A 15,377-nucleotide genomic window follows, 5' to 3' on the forward strand; every position below is an offset into this window, starting at 1 on the left:
CTGGGAAAAGTTGGGATTCTGAGATTAAAACGTAAATCTTTCTAATCATAATTCTGGCAGTTTTTGTGTCCTTCTGCTGTGGAAAGTCGTGCAACATGAAGATACTGAGAAGATGCTTACAACCTGTATTTTTATTCCATCCATAAATAAAATCATGAGCTATTTTTTTAATCCAAATTTGATACAAAGGGCCATCGTTGGTTCCAGACCCGTTCTAGAACATTCCTCTAATCTTAAAGTCATCATCAGTTTCTTCCTTTTAACAAATATTTATTTGTTCAAATATTTAATATTTATAACTGGAATATTTGTTCCTCCCTCTCCCACTGCAGTTAGTCCTGTCCTGCAACCCTGTTTTTGCAGCTTAGTGAAGCCAACCATCACTAACCTGGGGGTGGTTTTGGACCCAGAGATGCGGATGGACTCCCACATTAGCCAGGTGGTTAGATCCTGCTTTTCCCGGCTTTGCCAGCTACCAAAGATGAAGTCCATCCTGAAAGACGTGTCATATTTTCTCCCCAAGCTGGACCTGACCGTCATGTATCGGTCCAAAATAGTGTAATGATATTGTGTTTTTTGTACATAACAGACTTTTTAACAGACAAATTTGTCGCATTCTCCTACACCTCTTCACGGGCTCGCCACAGTAAATATTCTATTTGGCAAGAGATAAACTTTATTGTATTTATCCTAGTGAATCTATAATTAAACGGGTAAACTAGTATTAGCACATCCAACATCAAAGAAAGTAAAATGTTACTATCAGGAGAGGGAGAATGTTTAAGTGGTTAGCAGCAGTGTGCTAGCCGATGGCCCCCTCCATGAGGCCACCACAGCTCAGCAGAACATCGTTGTAGCTTCTTCTGGGGAGAAAAACACTTGGAGAAAAAATAAAGTTAACAGCTGAAATAGCAGGAAATAATACAGTTAAAGAGCAGATTGTAGAAGAAAGAAACCCCTGGGTTAAACTGGTCTCATGGGTTAGGGGTAGAAGTGCTGGCCTCGCACAGGAAGTGATGACAAACGTGTTCCCGGCGCTCTTATTTCAAACGGTTTACAAGCTGTGATGTGTGTTCCTGCTGCAGAGCAGCCATGACACGTGGCAGCCGGCAGAAGGCTCACGCTTTTCCACTAAACACCCGCAGAGCTGCGTCTGCGGTGAACTGAGCAGGGTTTGTTTTACAGTGGCGGATCCGATTGGACCATCGCTGCGAGAAAGCTCCACTTGTGTCAGACGAGCTGAAGGTTCTGATGTTCTGCTCCACAGGCTCTCCTGAAGAAGCACGAGGCCCTGATGTCGGACCTGTCGGCTTATGGCAGCAGCATCCAGGCCCTGAAGGAGCAGGCCCAGTCCTGCAGGGTGAGTTCAGAACCCTCGGCCCGTCAGAACATTCTTATCCACCACGTTCTAGCACCAGACCTGTTAACCCGAACGCAACAAGATAATCAGCAGGTGCTTTTGTCCTGCAGGACCTGAAGGCCAACGAGTCCCGCCTGAGGGACATCAACAAGGTGGCATCTGAACTGGAGTCAGAAGGTCTGATGGCTGAGGAGGCTCCTATGGTTCAGGCTCAGGTGAGCGTCACCTGTCTGCAGCAGCTGGTCCCTCTCACTTCCTGGTTTGTTAACTCTGCTCGTCTCTGTTTGTAGCAACAAGAACATCTGGGTTCTGCTCCTGGAAAGGTGCATGTTGTCCTCCGCCTCAACCAGAACCAGACGTGGTGTTTATGTTACCACTCGTTTGTTTGTTTGTTTGTTTGTTTACAGGACGAAGCCGACTCTTAACACGGCGTCACCCTAGAAGGTGAGTTCATTCAGCTGATCAGAGGTCACCTCTGATGGCAGCAGTCACGGCCGACCGTGCTGACATCACACAGGAATTCAGGTGACCCGGCAGGCACCAGGTGCTGGTGAAAGTGGGGACATGTCAGCTGGTTGCCATGGCTACAGTTATCTTTATGCATCTGTATGACTGCTGACTGGTGTGTGTTTCCTGTGACCTTTGACCTCAGACCGTACGGTTGGGCGTTCAGACGACGGCTAACTTTAATTCCATCAAGGTAAGAGGAAGCTCTTCCCTTCCTGTCTGAGCGATCCGTCTCCAGGTTTCCTCGTCCGGCGTCCAGCCCGCTGGCGTCCACCTTCATCTCACCTTCATCTCATCTCACTTCATTTATAGTGCAATACTTTCACATTATCATTTTCCCACACTTCTGTATACCTGTATTTTGTTGTTTTTCAATAAAGAATGACAAATTATTTAAGTTTGGTTTTTGTTGCACACAAATATATATCTGTAAAAAATATCTTCAAAGCTAATGTTTACATAACAAGTATGATTGGGTTTTGCAATACGGCACTCAAGTTTATTTTAGTAAGATTTTCAAACCAAGTAAAGTTAGTAAAGAACACATTTCTATTGTCTGCTAAGAAACTGTTGGGATTTAAAATGGGCCTGTTGTACAAATAACTTGTAAATGATTATTCCTCACTTTTGTCTTAACCAAAGAAATTCCAGTAATTGAGCAAAAACATTTATTTTTAACACTACATTTTATAAAACAGGGCACAGTGTCGGCACATGTATGTATGTCGATGGTCCGCCCCAACCGAACCAGGAGACACAGACGTCAGGGAGGCCAAGGTTGTCTCTGCAGCTCTCTGGGCACCACGCCTCACTCAGCTGTCCCCAATGATCCAAATGGCTATGGAGGAAAAAAAATTTAATAAAAGAATGAAACTTAAAAACTCCCAAACCTCATGTCATATTTACTAATCAGCTATGGCTGATTTATTGTTTGGATCACAGTGAGTTACACTAATTCTAATATATTTTTATTTCTATTATACATACATACTTTTTAACTGTTATTTTCACATGACTGTTATCAGGCTCTTGTTCTGGTTCTGATGATAACTCTGTGTCTTCCAGTAAGTTATCTTGTGCTTACTTCATCTGTATAATGTCTCTTTACTTTTGGTAAATTGTACTGAGTCCAGAATAAAGACTAGTTGGCTGTACAAGATACAAACAAGTATTACGTTTTGGAAATATATGAAACACCGCCAGCATCTGTTAGAGCCTGTGGCGGGGTGCTGAGGGCCGGCTCCAGCCCAGGAATGAGCTCTACACGCCGGCCGGGAGGGTTTGAAACACCGCCATCCTCTCCTCTGCTGGCTGTTCATTCTGTTATGGTTACCGGTGCTTGTGTTGCAATGTTAAACGCTTGGTCTCGGATTTTGTAAGAAAGATAATAAAATGTCCCCCCAAAATACGACTTAAATATATTTTCTCTTCTTCATGATACATTTAATGGCTGGTGCGACTCAGGAGTGATAGCGCCGAAAAAAACTGTACTGAAAACTTGCTCAAAGCAAAATGTATTCATTACGGAAATAAATTATAAACTTACCGATTTAAAACTTTTTTAATACAGGTACTTCTCACGAACAGGCGCAGAAAACCTCCACCTAAACTCCGTGTGAGGTTCAGGTCGATGGGTGTTCCAGTTAGCTCCGGTTGGGTTGAAGCTAGGTGGCTACATCCGTTAGCTCGGCTCCCACCTCCGCTTTAGCTTTGGGTTAGCCAGGGTTAGCTTCAGGTTAGCTCGTAGCTAGTTCGCCTGGGTGTCGTCACTCGAGCCCAGCCTTACAGCCACACCCTCAGCGCCTCCTCTCTTCCCTTTTATGGAATTGTCTGGGCTGGACGGAACCTGTGACACGGTCAAAATGGCGGTGGTGGACACCTCCCATTATGGACAGATAACGTGTTATTGAAGCCTATGGAATCGAATTGTCCAGTATATGTACAGTCTATGGATGGAACCGATCAAAGGAGCCCAGAGAGATTGATCTGAAGTGGAAGCAGAGGCTAAATCAAGTGTAATATGATCTAACAAAAGATTTCTATACTGGTTAATGCAGAGAGTTTCTCTATTTTTCCAATTCATGAGGATAGTTTTCTTAGCGATGCATATGGCAGTCAGAACCTCGTGAACCAAAGGTGTTTCAATCGGGACATCGTCCAGGTTTCCCAGTAAACAAAGAGAGGGGGTGGTTGGGATATGACATTTCAGACACTTTGACAGATCCTCACATACTCTATCCCAAAATTCCTGGACAGGTGGGCAGGACCACAGTGCATGAATGTAATTGTCAGGAATGTTGTTTGTGCAGTGTGTACAGGTGTCAGACGACACAAACCCCATCTTGAACACCCGATGACCTGTATAGTGTACTCTGTGTAGAATTTTGTACTGAATTAATTGTAATTTGGAGTGTGTGATCATTTTAAAAGTTTTTAAACAAGTTTGGGACCAGAAGTTCTGGTCAAAGCTAACTGATAGATCCACCTCCCATTTTTCAACAGGGATTGCAATTTTATCGTCTATGTTGGACAGTGTCTTATATACTTTAGATAGTAGTTTGGGGGGTTTGCTATTATAGAAGGCCAATACCCTTGGTGGTGTTTGTAATTCTATTTTATTGAGCTTAAATTTTTGTTTAAATACATATTTAATTTGGTGTCAGTGGTAGAGTTGTGTTTCTGTTAGCCAATCAGAGGCGAGATGTGTGAATGTCAGTAAATAACGGGGAGTAAAACTCCTAATTCTGCCGTTTTCTGCTTACTTCTCTCCTAGCCAACTTCTGCTTCCTTAAACGGGGAGCACCAGGTTGTTTTCTCTCAGAGATTGTCTCAACACAATCATTAGAGACTACAAATGTAACAAGTGAACTTAGTCTGTAATGTAATGTCTGTTAATAAGAAACATGTCTGAACTGAAAAGTTTGTCTATTCTCGTGTGTTTAAGGTTCCCACGGTGAAACTGCTGATGAACCCTGATGAACACTCAGAAAGCACAGATGTAGCCACATTCTGGCCTTGTTTCAGCCTCAGCCTTGAAATACCTACCATGCTGTCACTCACAACTGAACAAGGCTGCTTTTGTGTTCAGGTGCTCTTTTGTTTGCTCGGCCCAGTGGGGAGGCTCTGCATGAAGAGCAGAGGCCAGTGGGTGTCGGTGGCTTCGGCGAATTCCTCACCACATCAGGCGTGGCTCGGTTTTGCTCCGCTGCTCCATCAGAATTCAACAAGATCCAGAATCTCGGGGAAATTATCCCTATTGTATGGTTTAGGGTTTCAATAACATGAGCTGCATTATTCTGGAGTTAAATTTAAAAAAAGCTGATTTTGAAAAACATAATAAAGCATTGTTTTTGGATCATTTTTTTCTTAGCAAAAATCAGAAGACAATAACTGTTTCTGGATGACTGAGTAGGCCAAGTTTGTGAAGCGTTGATGAAGTCCAGTGCAAGCTTAGCCAGAATTGTCCTCATGGTAGGTATAAACAACAGCACTTTATGCTATGGAGACTATGAAAGCAACTTCAGGTCTCAAAAGACAAGTCTATAAAAAAGAACCGCTGATGAGAGTTTGAAAAATGTTGTGAATTCATCCAGCACGAGGTAGTCAAACTGTGTTTTAAAATGGCACATCAGATCTGTTGAAAAGTCATAAAAAACATCTTTCCTGTTGCAGATAGCATTTTGGAATCACCTGAATTATTAAGAGTTTGAGCCTGACGAGCGGCTGCACAGGTGATTCACTGAATCAAGTGTGTTGGAGCAAAGAAACTACTAAAACATGCTGGATGCCAGCCCTCCAAGACTGGACTTGAATACTCCGGCTTTACAGGGTGGACAAATTGTTTCTCAGCACCTTGTTGGCAGAATACCGCATTTGCAACTTGAGCCTGTCCGGACCGGTGACCTGAAGTCTTGCAAAGTCCCAAATCTCAAAATAAGCCATAAAGCCTAGTTTATACTTCTCCATCCGCATCAGTACAGAGACAGACAACGCCATTATGTGTCAGCGCAATGACTCACCAGCGGGCTTGCAGGTGAAGGAGACATGCACCGATGCACCCTACGCCAGTGCAATCGTATGAAGAAGTGGAGGAGAATGAGGGACATATTAGTCCATGTTAAACAGTCTCTGAAAAACATTAAAACAATTTAATAATACACTATTGTGGACCAGATGTGTGACTGTAATGGTGAAAGGTTACCCTAGAAAAGTGCTATGCCCTCTATTATCCTGGCAGGGAAATGCTTTGCAACCCTCCTTAGTGACGGAGAAGTCTGAAGAGAGAATATCTCCATGTGCAACTTCACACTCAAACTGACAAGCTGACAAAATTAGGCTTAAGGCTTTATGATAATCCATGTTTTCACCTCAGAACAAATGAGCTAGAGAGGGTTGGCGTTTATTGTATCATGTTCATCATGGCATCCCATCACTTTAATTTAAATTCCTCCACTTGAAGCAAAGACTCACTCCAAGCCTGATGGGAAAATTCCACATTTTCTCTGTCCAAATCCATGGTGCTGAATTTGGAAGCACCAGCTCTCAGCTACAAAACACCCAATGAATGTTCAAGGTCATGACTTGACGCCAGCAAAACCATGTCATCAGCAAAAACAGATGAGACCCTGAGGTTCTCAAACCAAACAACTGTGACTGTGGGCCTTTAGTTCTAGTCTTGTTACTATGCACACGTTCAGAATGTAAAAGCTGTGTGAGATGACTATGGGCAAATTCAACATTCAGCTGGAGGGAAAGGGAAGTCAGGAAGTGAACAATAATTCAAAACATGGAGAAAAAGAGAAGAAATCCTTCAAATGTGTTTATTCTAAATGGCAGTTTGTCTTTTATCCATGCATTCATCTTTTCCCTTTGGAAAAACATCTTTATGCACAAAGATCATGTTCAAGATTCAAGTTAGAGAATCACGTTCTGGGGAAAACAGAAGAATAAAACATGACATGAATTCCTAACAGGATGTAGTTTCTGTCACGGTTTGTGGGAAAGACCCAAATGCAGGCAGGAAATAGGATTCTGGATGTTCTTAGAGTTACCAAACAAAGCTGGAACATGACAAGAAGCAACGGGGAAAAAACACCCAGAAGATCTGAAAATGTTCAACTTGTAGACAGAGAGAGGGAGCATTCACTAAATGAAAAAGGTGTGCAGATTCGCTCTTCAAGATAAAACAGGAAGTGAGTTTTTAAGGATGAAAAATAAACGCACAATGCACAAAACACGCACAATAAAAAGCACAACAGGTCTTGCAATCCATTATTTCTGAAACCCACACCTCTTTTGTGTTTTTTCTGAGAAGTGAGGATCATCTGCTCATTGACAAGGGTGTTCAAGGAGCGGCTCACAGATCCTTTGAGACCATTCAAGATTCGCTGAGTTTCAGCAAACCAACTGTGACAGGTAAAGTTGGGTTGATCTTCATTAATTATTTTTTTTTTACTATTTTCACAACCAAGGAACGACCAAGAAACAAAACAGGTTTCTCCTTTAAGGATTCTGGCACAGGACACCTCTTGAATGTTTCTGACGTACTGATATTTTGTTGCACAAAGATCTTTTAATTTAAATTCTGTGAGTTGACCTCAATTTTAAGCAGGGAAATCCATTTGAAAACATGCAATGATAAATGCATTGCAATGCAATGCAATGATAAAATAACCAATTCTATTTTGGCCTGAGTTGCAAAATCTTTGGACACTACCGGTCTAAAATCACCAGAACAAAAAAGTTTGACTTCCCTTTCTTTCACCTTTATGATGAAAATGTTCCTATTAAGAACATTTTCCACAAAAAGGCAGCAGAACGATTTACCTTCACTCTCAGACAGCTGTGTGTGACGCTTTTTACTTTTTCATATTGTCAATCTAAGAAAAGCGTTCTTAAGCAGGCATTCACTTACACACGCACACACACGCACACACACACACACACACACACACACACACACACACACACACACACACACACACACACACACACACACACACACACACACACACACACACACACACACACACACACACACACACACACACACACACACACACACACACACACACACACACACACACACACACACACACACACACTGCACGTCAGGAAACAAAACCCACTCCACGGCCACACAAACTTCTCGTTACGCTGTCTGTATGACTGTGGAGGTTCAGTTCAGAGAAGTCAGCGATGTGTGAGCCGCCCTGTGGGTTGGGATGACTCAGCACTTCTGAGTGGGATCGTCTGTCACACTGTGCTGTGCTGCGTTCTCTGTCCTCAGCAGGTAGCTGCCTTGCTCTGAGGCTCATCTCCTACCATGGGCTGCAGAACTGCAGCTCTTCAAGAGATTTTCACTGGGATCTGAAGTGACACCGAGTCACACACACGCAGCCTGAGTACGTGCAGCGGTATGGTGGGTGTTCTAGTTTATTGATGTACGAGGGTAGAAATGTATGTAATTTACGACGTGGTTTTGTGTATCTCGGCATGTGAGAGTTCTGCTATGAGGAGAGCAAAAATTAGGTTTTCTTAAAAACTTTGCCAGTAAAATATCATCACTGGAAGTTTGGAGGTTGCAGCTGCTTTAGGGTGGCAGTGATCCTCTTTGGTATTCATTATAATTAGACTAGCTTGTGGTACCTGATGTGGGGGTCCACAGGATTAAAATGGACAAAAGAGTCACCCCCCACATAGACAATGTAGACACAATATTGTCACTGGGGGTTTGTAGATTTATGAGAGTTAGTAATGGGAATAGGAACCTGATGTTAAAGGGGACTCATCATGACTTTCTCTCTTAGGTTTAAGGGGACAGCAGTAGCTCAGGAGGTAAAGCGGGTTGTCCAGTAATCAGAAGGTTGTAGGTTTGATCTCATCTCCCAGCACAGAATTTTGTCGTTGTGTCCTTGGGCAAGACACTTAACCCACCTTGCCTGGTGGTGGTTTGAGGGATTGGTGGTGCCAGTGTTTGGCAGGGCTCACCTCTGCCAGTGGCAGCTGTGGCTACACGTGGCTCATCCCCACCAGTGTGTCAATATGTGTGTGAATGGGTGAATGATTGATTGTGTTGTGAAGCGCCTTGGGGTTGTAGAACCCTAAGAAGGCGCTATACAAATACAGGCAACTTACCATTTAAGATATAAAATTTCTATGGTTCATACCAAACATATCCAATAAGTTCTTTGCATTAAGACCCTCTCACGTGAATCCATTTCAGCAGTTTCATTCTCGACAGTTTCAGTACCTTCCAAAATAAGTCATTTCAGGGCTCTCTCACTTTAAGAAAACAAGCTGGAGCTGGCCGTGTCCACCTATCTCTATGAGCTGAGAAGCTCCAATACCTAGAGAGGCTCGGAGAGCTGCTGCTGTTGCAGGTGAGAGGTGTTTTATTTTAATTTACCTGTTTGTGATGTCACAAATGGAGACTTGTTTAAAGGGCTTGTTTTAGGCTCATAATTTCTAAAACCAAACACTGACAGAAAATGGATGATGGGTGTTTTTCATATTTGGGGTGTGTATAGAGGTTGTAGAGACCCACAAGGCAGCACAAAAGCATGTAAAAGGTGAGTTTTGCATAAGATGTCAGTTAAGTGACTGATGATGAAGTTATTACCTGAGATAATGCTTCATCAGATTTTAATTAATGCCTGAAACACCTCAAGTGGAGGAGTTTAAGTATCTCGGGGTCTTGTTCACGAGTGAGGGTAGGAGGGATCGGGAGATCGACAGGCGGATTGGTTCGGCGTCTGCAGTGATGCGGACGCTGAGCCGATCTGTCGTGGTGAAGAGGGAGCTGAGCCAGAAAGCCAGGCTCTCAATTTATCGGTCGATCTACGTCCCAATCCTCACCTATGGTCATGAGCTTTGGGTAAGGACCGAAAGAACGAGATCGCGGATTAAAGCGGCTGAAATGAGTTTCCTCCGTAGGGTGGCCGGGCTCAGCCTTAGAGATAGGGTGAGGAGCTCTGGCATTCGGGAGGGACTCGGAGTAGAACCGCTGCTCCTCCAGATCAAAAGGAGTCAGCTGAGGTGGTTTGGGCATCTGGTCAGGATGCCTCCTGGACGCCTCCCTGGGGAGGTGTTTCGGGCATGTCCTGCCGGCAGGAGGTCCCCCGGTCGCCCCAGGACAAGTTGGAGAGGTTACATCTCCAATCTGGTCCGGGAGCGCCTTGTGGTCCTGCGGGAGGAACTGGTGGAGGTGGCCGGGGAGAGGACGGTCTGGAGCTCCCTAGTTGGGATGCTGTCCCCGCGACCCGGACCCGGATAAGCGGAGGAAGACGACGGTGACGCCTGAAACGTAGTGTTATTTGTTACATTATTAGTTATGTGAAAGTTCAGATTAACAGAAGTTTATCCACATATTCTGAGTTTTAAGGCGTGGATTGTGTTTTGTGAGTGGAACAGATGTACATCGATAACGTACTGTTCAGTACAATGTAGGAGTAACACAGATGTTATTTGTATAGGTAAGTGTGTGTGTGTGTGTGTGTGTGTGTGTGTGTGTGTGTGTGTGTATGTTTCTTTGCCCGAGCAGAAAGCTAAGGAGGAAACTCCAGAGATTAGTGTCTTCATACACTGAAAGGAGCTCATTAGTTTGCATGCAAAAACACATCAGCTTACCTTGAGTAATTTTATTCAGTGTAAAGAGGAATATTTTGTAAAGAAATATATATATATTTGGCACAAAGCTTAGACGGAAACTGACTCAATAGTAAGTTGGTACCAACTTTGTCACAACAGTGAAAGATCAGGTTCTCATGCTTCCATTCACATGGGTTTTTTTTACTTTGCCTTTTGCAGGTAAGAAATAATCCTCATATTCAGCCTGTTAGTCACAGAGGATTAGACCTTTAGAGAGATGGGAGCTGGGAAAAGAGAGACAGATTGAACCCAGTTGGTATTATAAAGTCAGGCCCAGAGGAACGGTGCTCATGAAAATTGTTTATAGATGAGGAAAAATAACTGTATCCACATTGAAATAATTTGGAGAGGGGAAATGTGTGGCATACCCGTACCTGCAGCATTACATGTGAAATCTCAGAGCTGTCATCTGAATTTTTTCACTTTGTGCCAACTCTGATCGAGAGCACGCTTTGGGTTTGTAAACAAATTCATTCCAGCCTTGTACAGACTGCTGATGAATTGCTGACTCGGGCCGATGTCATTATCAGCGAGGATAGAGATCTCCACCTCCAACCCTTCCAGAAGCTCATTTGGAAGTCAAGACTCATTTATCAGCTTTTGATCTAATTAAACAACCTGATGCATTGATGAAAGCAGGGACCAGCTGACTTCATCAGCCACCGGCTCAGAGCGTAAAACTGCTCCTCAGATCGTACAACTTTGAGTCAACTTTCTCAGAAGCTGCTAGATATATTTACCAATGCATCTTGGGTTTGTTTGTTTATGATGCTATATATTCCCCATAGTTAGATTAGTAGGAAAAAACAATGTGTAACTAGCCCGTTCATTCTCCTGATCCAGCTATACTCTTTTAGCTTTAGCTTAGCATAAATCAATGTAAATGAATGGTACCAACTAGCCTTGAGTGTGAAAAAGTCATTAAAATTACTCAATAGCGATCGTAATTCTACTTGTTTGACAAAATAATAATGTTGACTGCAAGTGAAAATATTAAGTGGCACAAAGGAATCACAGGCATCACTATACTTGGGGCTACATTAGGGGAAAGCACAGCTGTAAGCTTCTACTGAAAGGTGAGAGGTGGTTCTATGTTAATTTTCCCATTTGTGAAAGTGGCTTCTTTTAGTCACATAATTCCTTAAAGGTATTGATGACTGAAAAAACATTTTAAAATTATTATTTCTGATTATAATAGGTCACTGAGTTTGTCATGCAGGCTGAACATGAAAATAGTCTCCTACATATATCTCCTGGTTAGCTTCTGACAGAAAATAGATAGTGAAAGTCTAGGATTTGAAAATCCTTACATATCTATGTTGCACTGTGAATTTGCATTTATGGCCTTGCTTATCTTGTCTCGTGCTCACCCACAGTAAAGCTTTATTAGTTTTAAGGACTACTGCTACAAATATTGACTATTTCCATAAACCCAATATATTTCTCACTAAAAGCCTTTTAAAGATATGAAATCTTTGTAGTTATACTTCAGTGTACAATAGAAACCTTGTGAAAAGCAACGCTTGAACCGCTGTCAAATTTTCAGGCCTTGGCTGTAGCATACATAAACCTTGATTGAGACATGGAAGAAAGGACTCATTGTTTGCAGGGATGCATGGGATTTTTAGGTACCAGGTGGATCAATAAAGGAGGAAAATCATGAATGAAGCATGCACTAAGAAGACCAACCAATGTAGTAGAATTACATGTGCCCCATCTGCTGCTACGTTTAGGTATTACACCTAATGGCCAGGGTAAAAGTTTCACTGAAATCCAAAAACTTTAGAAATTTCAAAGGCAATCCATTAATTGTGTCAATATAAAATGTTTCCGAAATTGTGCAGTTGATCACTTCTGCATCATTACTGCAGGTGACCTCACAAGACCTCATTATCACCCTGCACAATTACACTGTCACGAGTCACGTCTACTTGATCTGTTGTGATGATTCTTGTGAGGATTGGTCCCGGGGCCATTTGCACTGCAGAGAGCTGGGCTGCAATCACCGAAGACATAACGGCAGTCATTTTTGGTGAGCCTGCAAGCATCGAAGGAACTTCACCACAGGGAAAATTACACACCAGCGCTCTTCTACAACAAGAGATGATGGGACCAATTAGGTTAGAGAGACAAACAGAAGTCCACCAGTGAATAAGAATAAGGTATTCTGGGAAACATACAAGTGGAACATGATTAGCCACGTTTGTGTCTGTCATTAGGACTTATTTGTGATGGTTGTAAACAAGGTCTTTAAGGTAATAGGGCTCTGCTTTATTTAGTTGAGTTGATATCGCTCCTGCTGTGGAACTGCAGGCATGGCCTGATGTCCTGATTTCCTCTGCTAGAGCCATTATTGGAAGAAATGACAAGAAGCTGTAATTTGGGGAAAATAATAGCTGCAAATTGAGAAAACAAACTGTTGTAAAGTTAAAAAGTGTTTAAACAGATGCATAATAGCACAAGATCAAAACGACTACATCTGTCATTTTTAATACAAAAATGACCACTTTAAATACTAGATCATTTAAAACCACAGTTAAATTCAACTGAATCCCAGATTTGCCCATAGCGCTGCCACCTATCACTTAGGACAGGGGTGTCAAACTCTAATTACTTTTTACTCTCCTTTTTGCTCCTGTGATGAATGTTATTGCTGATGTGACACCAAGCTTTCCCCACTGAGGGACAATACCGGGATTTTCTATTCTATTCCTAGTCTATTCATCTATCTGTAGTCTGTTTTAAAGTGGATTAAATATTTTTTTCCACAGGCCAACAACAAAAATAAGAAAAACAGTCATTATCTTAAATGAAAATGCAATATCTCACCTATTATCTTTCATGCTTTGGAGCAGAAGAAATGCATATAAACCACAATTAATCAAGCTCAGTTTGATCCACTCTGATTTACTGTGATGCTCACCTGTTCCAGCCAGATACCTGCATCTCTGCAGTTGGGCTCTGAGCTGAGGAATGAGTTCATCAGTGAGACTCCTGTGTTGTTTTGTTTATTTTCATCACAGACAACAGTTGCTTACATATGTTTGTGCTGCTAAACATGGAGAGGATCAGAGCAGCTTGACCAGGCAGTTGGTCAGAGTGTCGGGGAGGAAAGATAAAATCTTCAGCAGCCACAGAGTCACACTAACTTGAGCGTGTCGCTAAACTGGAGTAAAATCATCTCGGTCTGGAAGTTGATTGGTGCACTTCCTATGTCAGCAGCAAACAGATTACTGAGCTGTTAAGATCTACTTCTGGGCTTCAAAGTCGGCAAATTGCTGAGTAAACTGGGCGCTCAGTTTGTCCGAGACTGACGCCAAGTAGTAGCGTGGATGCTAATGAACGTAAACAGAAAGTAGGGGGCGCTTCAACAGACGTGCTAACGCCGACAAGCACTGTGGGATTTGTAGCCTTTGCGGAAAAATCAGCCGGCAGGCCACTTTTCATATATATTTAATATTTCATCTAGCGGGCCAAATGAAAATAGACCGCAGGCCAAATTTGGACCGAGGACCTGAGTTTGACACCTGTGACTTAAGATTTTCCTTTTTGTAAACATATTAGCCCTGTTCTGAAATCAGAGGAGTCCACCGTTCATTCCCCATATGAAACCTTATTTTGCCTGATGATTTCTTTAACCCAAATAAGCTGTGCAGCAGCGTTGTTGTTGTTGTCCATTCCTTCGGCCTTTGTGCATAATCTGTTTTAACTTTATCTGCTGCCAAGATGAAGCTGATGAGGTTAGTCTAATCAGGGCAACAGTTCGGTTTTCTGATGTGCATGTGAACGCACTGAGTGAGCTGGTCCATTCTGTTAGGTTTACACCTGCCAACACTCTCACTATAGAAGCTGTGGCATAGCTACGTGAGATGTTTAACCTACAGGTGCTGGCCAGTAAATTAGAATATCATCAAAAGGTTGAAAATATTTCAGTAATTCCATTCAAAACGTGAAACTTGTACATTATATTCATGCAATGCACACAGACCAATGTATTTCCAATGTTCATTACATTTAAATTTGATATTCATAAGTGACAACTAATGAAAACTCCAAATTTGGTATCTCAAAAAATTAGAATATTCTGAAAAGGCTGAATATAGAAGACACCTGCTGCCACTCTAATCAGCTGATTTACTCAAAACACCTGCAAAGGCCTTTAAAAGGTCCCTCAGTCTTGTTTTGAAGGCACCACAATCATGGGGAAGACTTCTGACTTAACAGCTGTCCAAAAGACAATCATTGACACCTTGCACAAGGAGGGCAAGACACAAAAGGTGATTGCTAAAGAAGCTGGCTGTTCGCAGAGCTCTGTGTCCAAGCACATTAACAGACAGGCGAAGGGACGGAAAAAATGTGGTAGAAAAAAGTGTACAAGCTCTAGGGATAACCGCACCCTGCAGAGAATTGTGACGACAAACCCATTCAAAAATGTGGGGGAGATCCACAAAGAGTGGACTGCAGCTGGAGTCAGCGCTTCAAGAACCACCACGAGGAGACTCATGAAAGACATGGGATTCAGGTGTCGCATTCCGTGTGTCAAGCCACTCTTGAACAAGAAACAGCGCAAGAAGCGTCTCGCCTGGGCCAAGGACAAAAAGGACTGGACTGATGCTGAGTGGTCCAAAGTTATGTTTTCTGATGAAAGCAAGTTCTGCATTTCCTTTGGAAATCAAGGACCCAGAGTCTGGAGGAAGAGCGGAGAAGCACAGAATCCACGTTGCATGAGGTCCAGTGTAAAGTTTCCACCGTCAGTGATGGTGTGGGGTGCCATGTCATCTGCCGGTGTTGGCCCACTCTGTTTCCTGAGGTCCAGGGTCAATGCAGCCGTCTACCAGGAAGTTTTAGAGCACTTCATGCT

At 42.8% G+C, this 15,377-nt stretch overlaps 1 protein-coding gene and 1 long non-coding RNA gene across 3 annotated transcripts; one reads left to right on the forward strand and one right to left on the reverse strand.

The window, feature by feature from the left end:
- Positions 1-1,105: 1,105 nt before the first annotated feature.
- LOC139068987 (spectrin alpha chain, non-erythrocytic 1-like) lies at positions 1,106-2,259 on the forward strand. Of its 2 annotated transcripts, none has more exons than XM_070549897.1 (4): positions 1,106-1,360; positions 1,471-1,575; positions 1,651-1,683; positions 2,013-2,259. In XM_070549897.1, exons 1-4 carry the CDS (start codon positions 1,295-1,297, stop codon positions 2,088-2,090), a joined length of 282 nt encoding a protein of 93 aa, XP_070405998.1. In that variant the 5' UTR covers positions 1,106-1,294; the 3' UTR covers positions 2,091-2,259. The 2 variants fall into 2 exon arrangements, 1 of the variants encoding a protein (XP_070405998.1); XR_011520218.1 differs by lacking the exon at positions 2,013-2,259 and adding an exon at positions 1,768-1,804 and having other exon boundaries at positions 1,190-1,360.
- A 262-nt stretch (positions 2,260-2,521) lies between these two features.
- Positions 2,522-3,644, reverse strand: LOC139068988 (uncharacterized). The gene is made up of 2 exons (XR_011520219.1): positions 3,414-3,644; positions 2,522-2,705 (listed from the first exon to the last, which is right to left on the reverse strand). It is a non-coding gene; the product is annotated as an uncharacterized lncRNA (long non-coding RNA).
- Between the last annotated feature and the right edge of the window lie 11,733 nt (positions 3,645-15,377).

The sequence above is a fragment of the Nothobranchius furzeri genome, chromosome 3, assembly GCF_043380555.1.
Source record: "Nothobranchius furzeri strain GRZ-AD chromosome 3, NfurGRZ-RIMD1, whole genome shotgun sequence".
NCBI lineage: Eukaryota > Metazoa > Chordata > Actinopteri > Cyprinodontiformes > Nothobranchiidae > Nothobranchius > Nothobranchius furzeri.

Coding starts and splice junctions, on each gene's coding strand:
- LOC139068987 (XM_070549897.1), top strand. CDS start 1,295: ATGTCGGACCTGTCGGCTTATGGCAGCAGCATCCAGGCCCTGAAGGAG. Junction 1,576..1,650: donor CTCCTATGGTTCAGGCTCAG/GTGAGCGTCACC, acceptor CTCTGTTTGTAG/CAACAAGAACATCTGGGTTC. Junction 1,684..2,012: donor TGGGTTCTGCTCCTGGAAAG/GTGCATGTTGTC, acceptor CTTTGACCTCAG/ACCGTACGGTTGGGCGTTCA.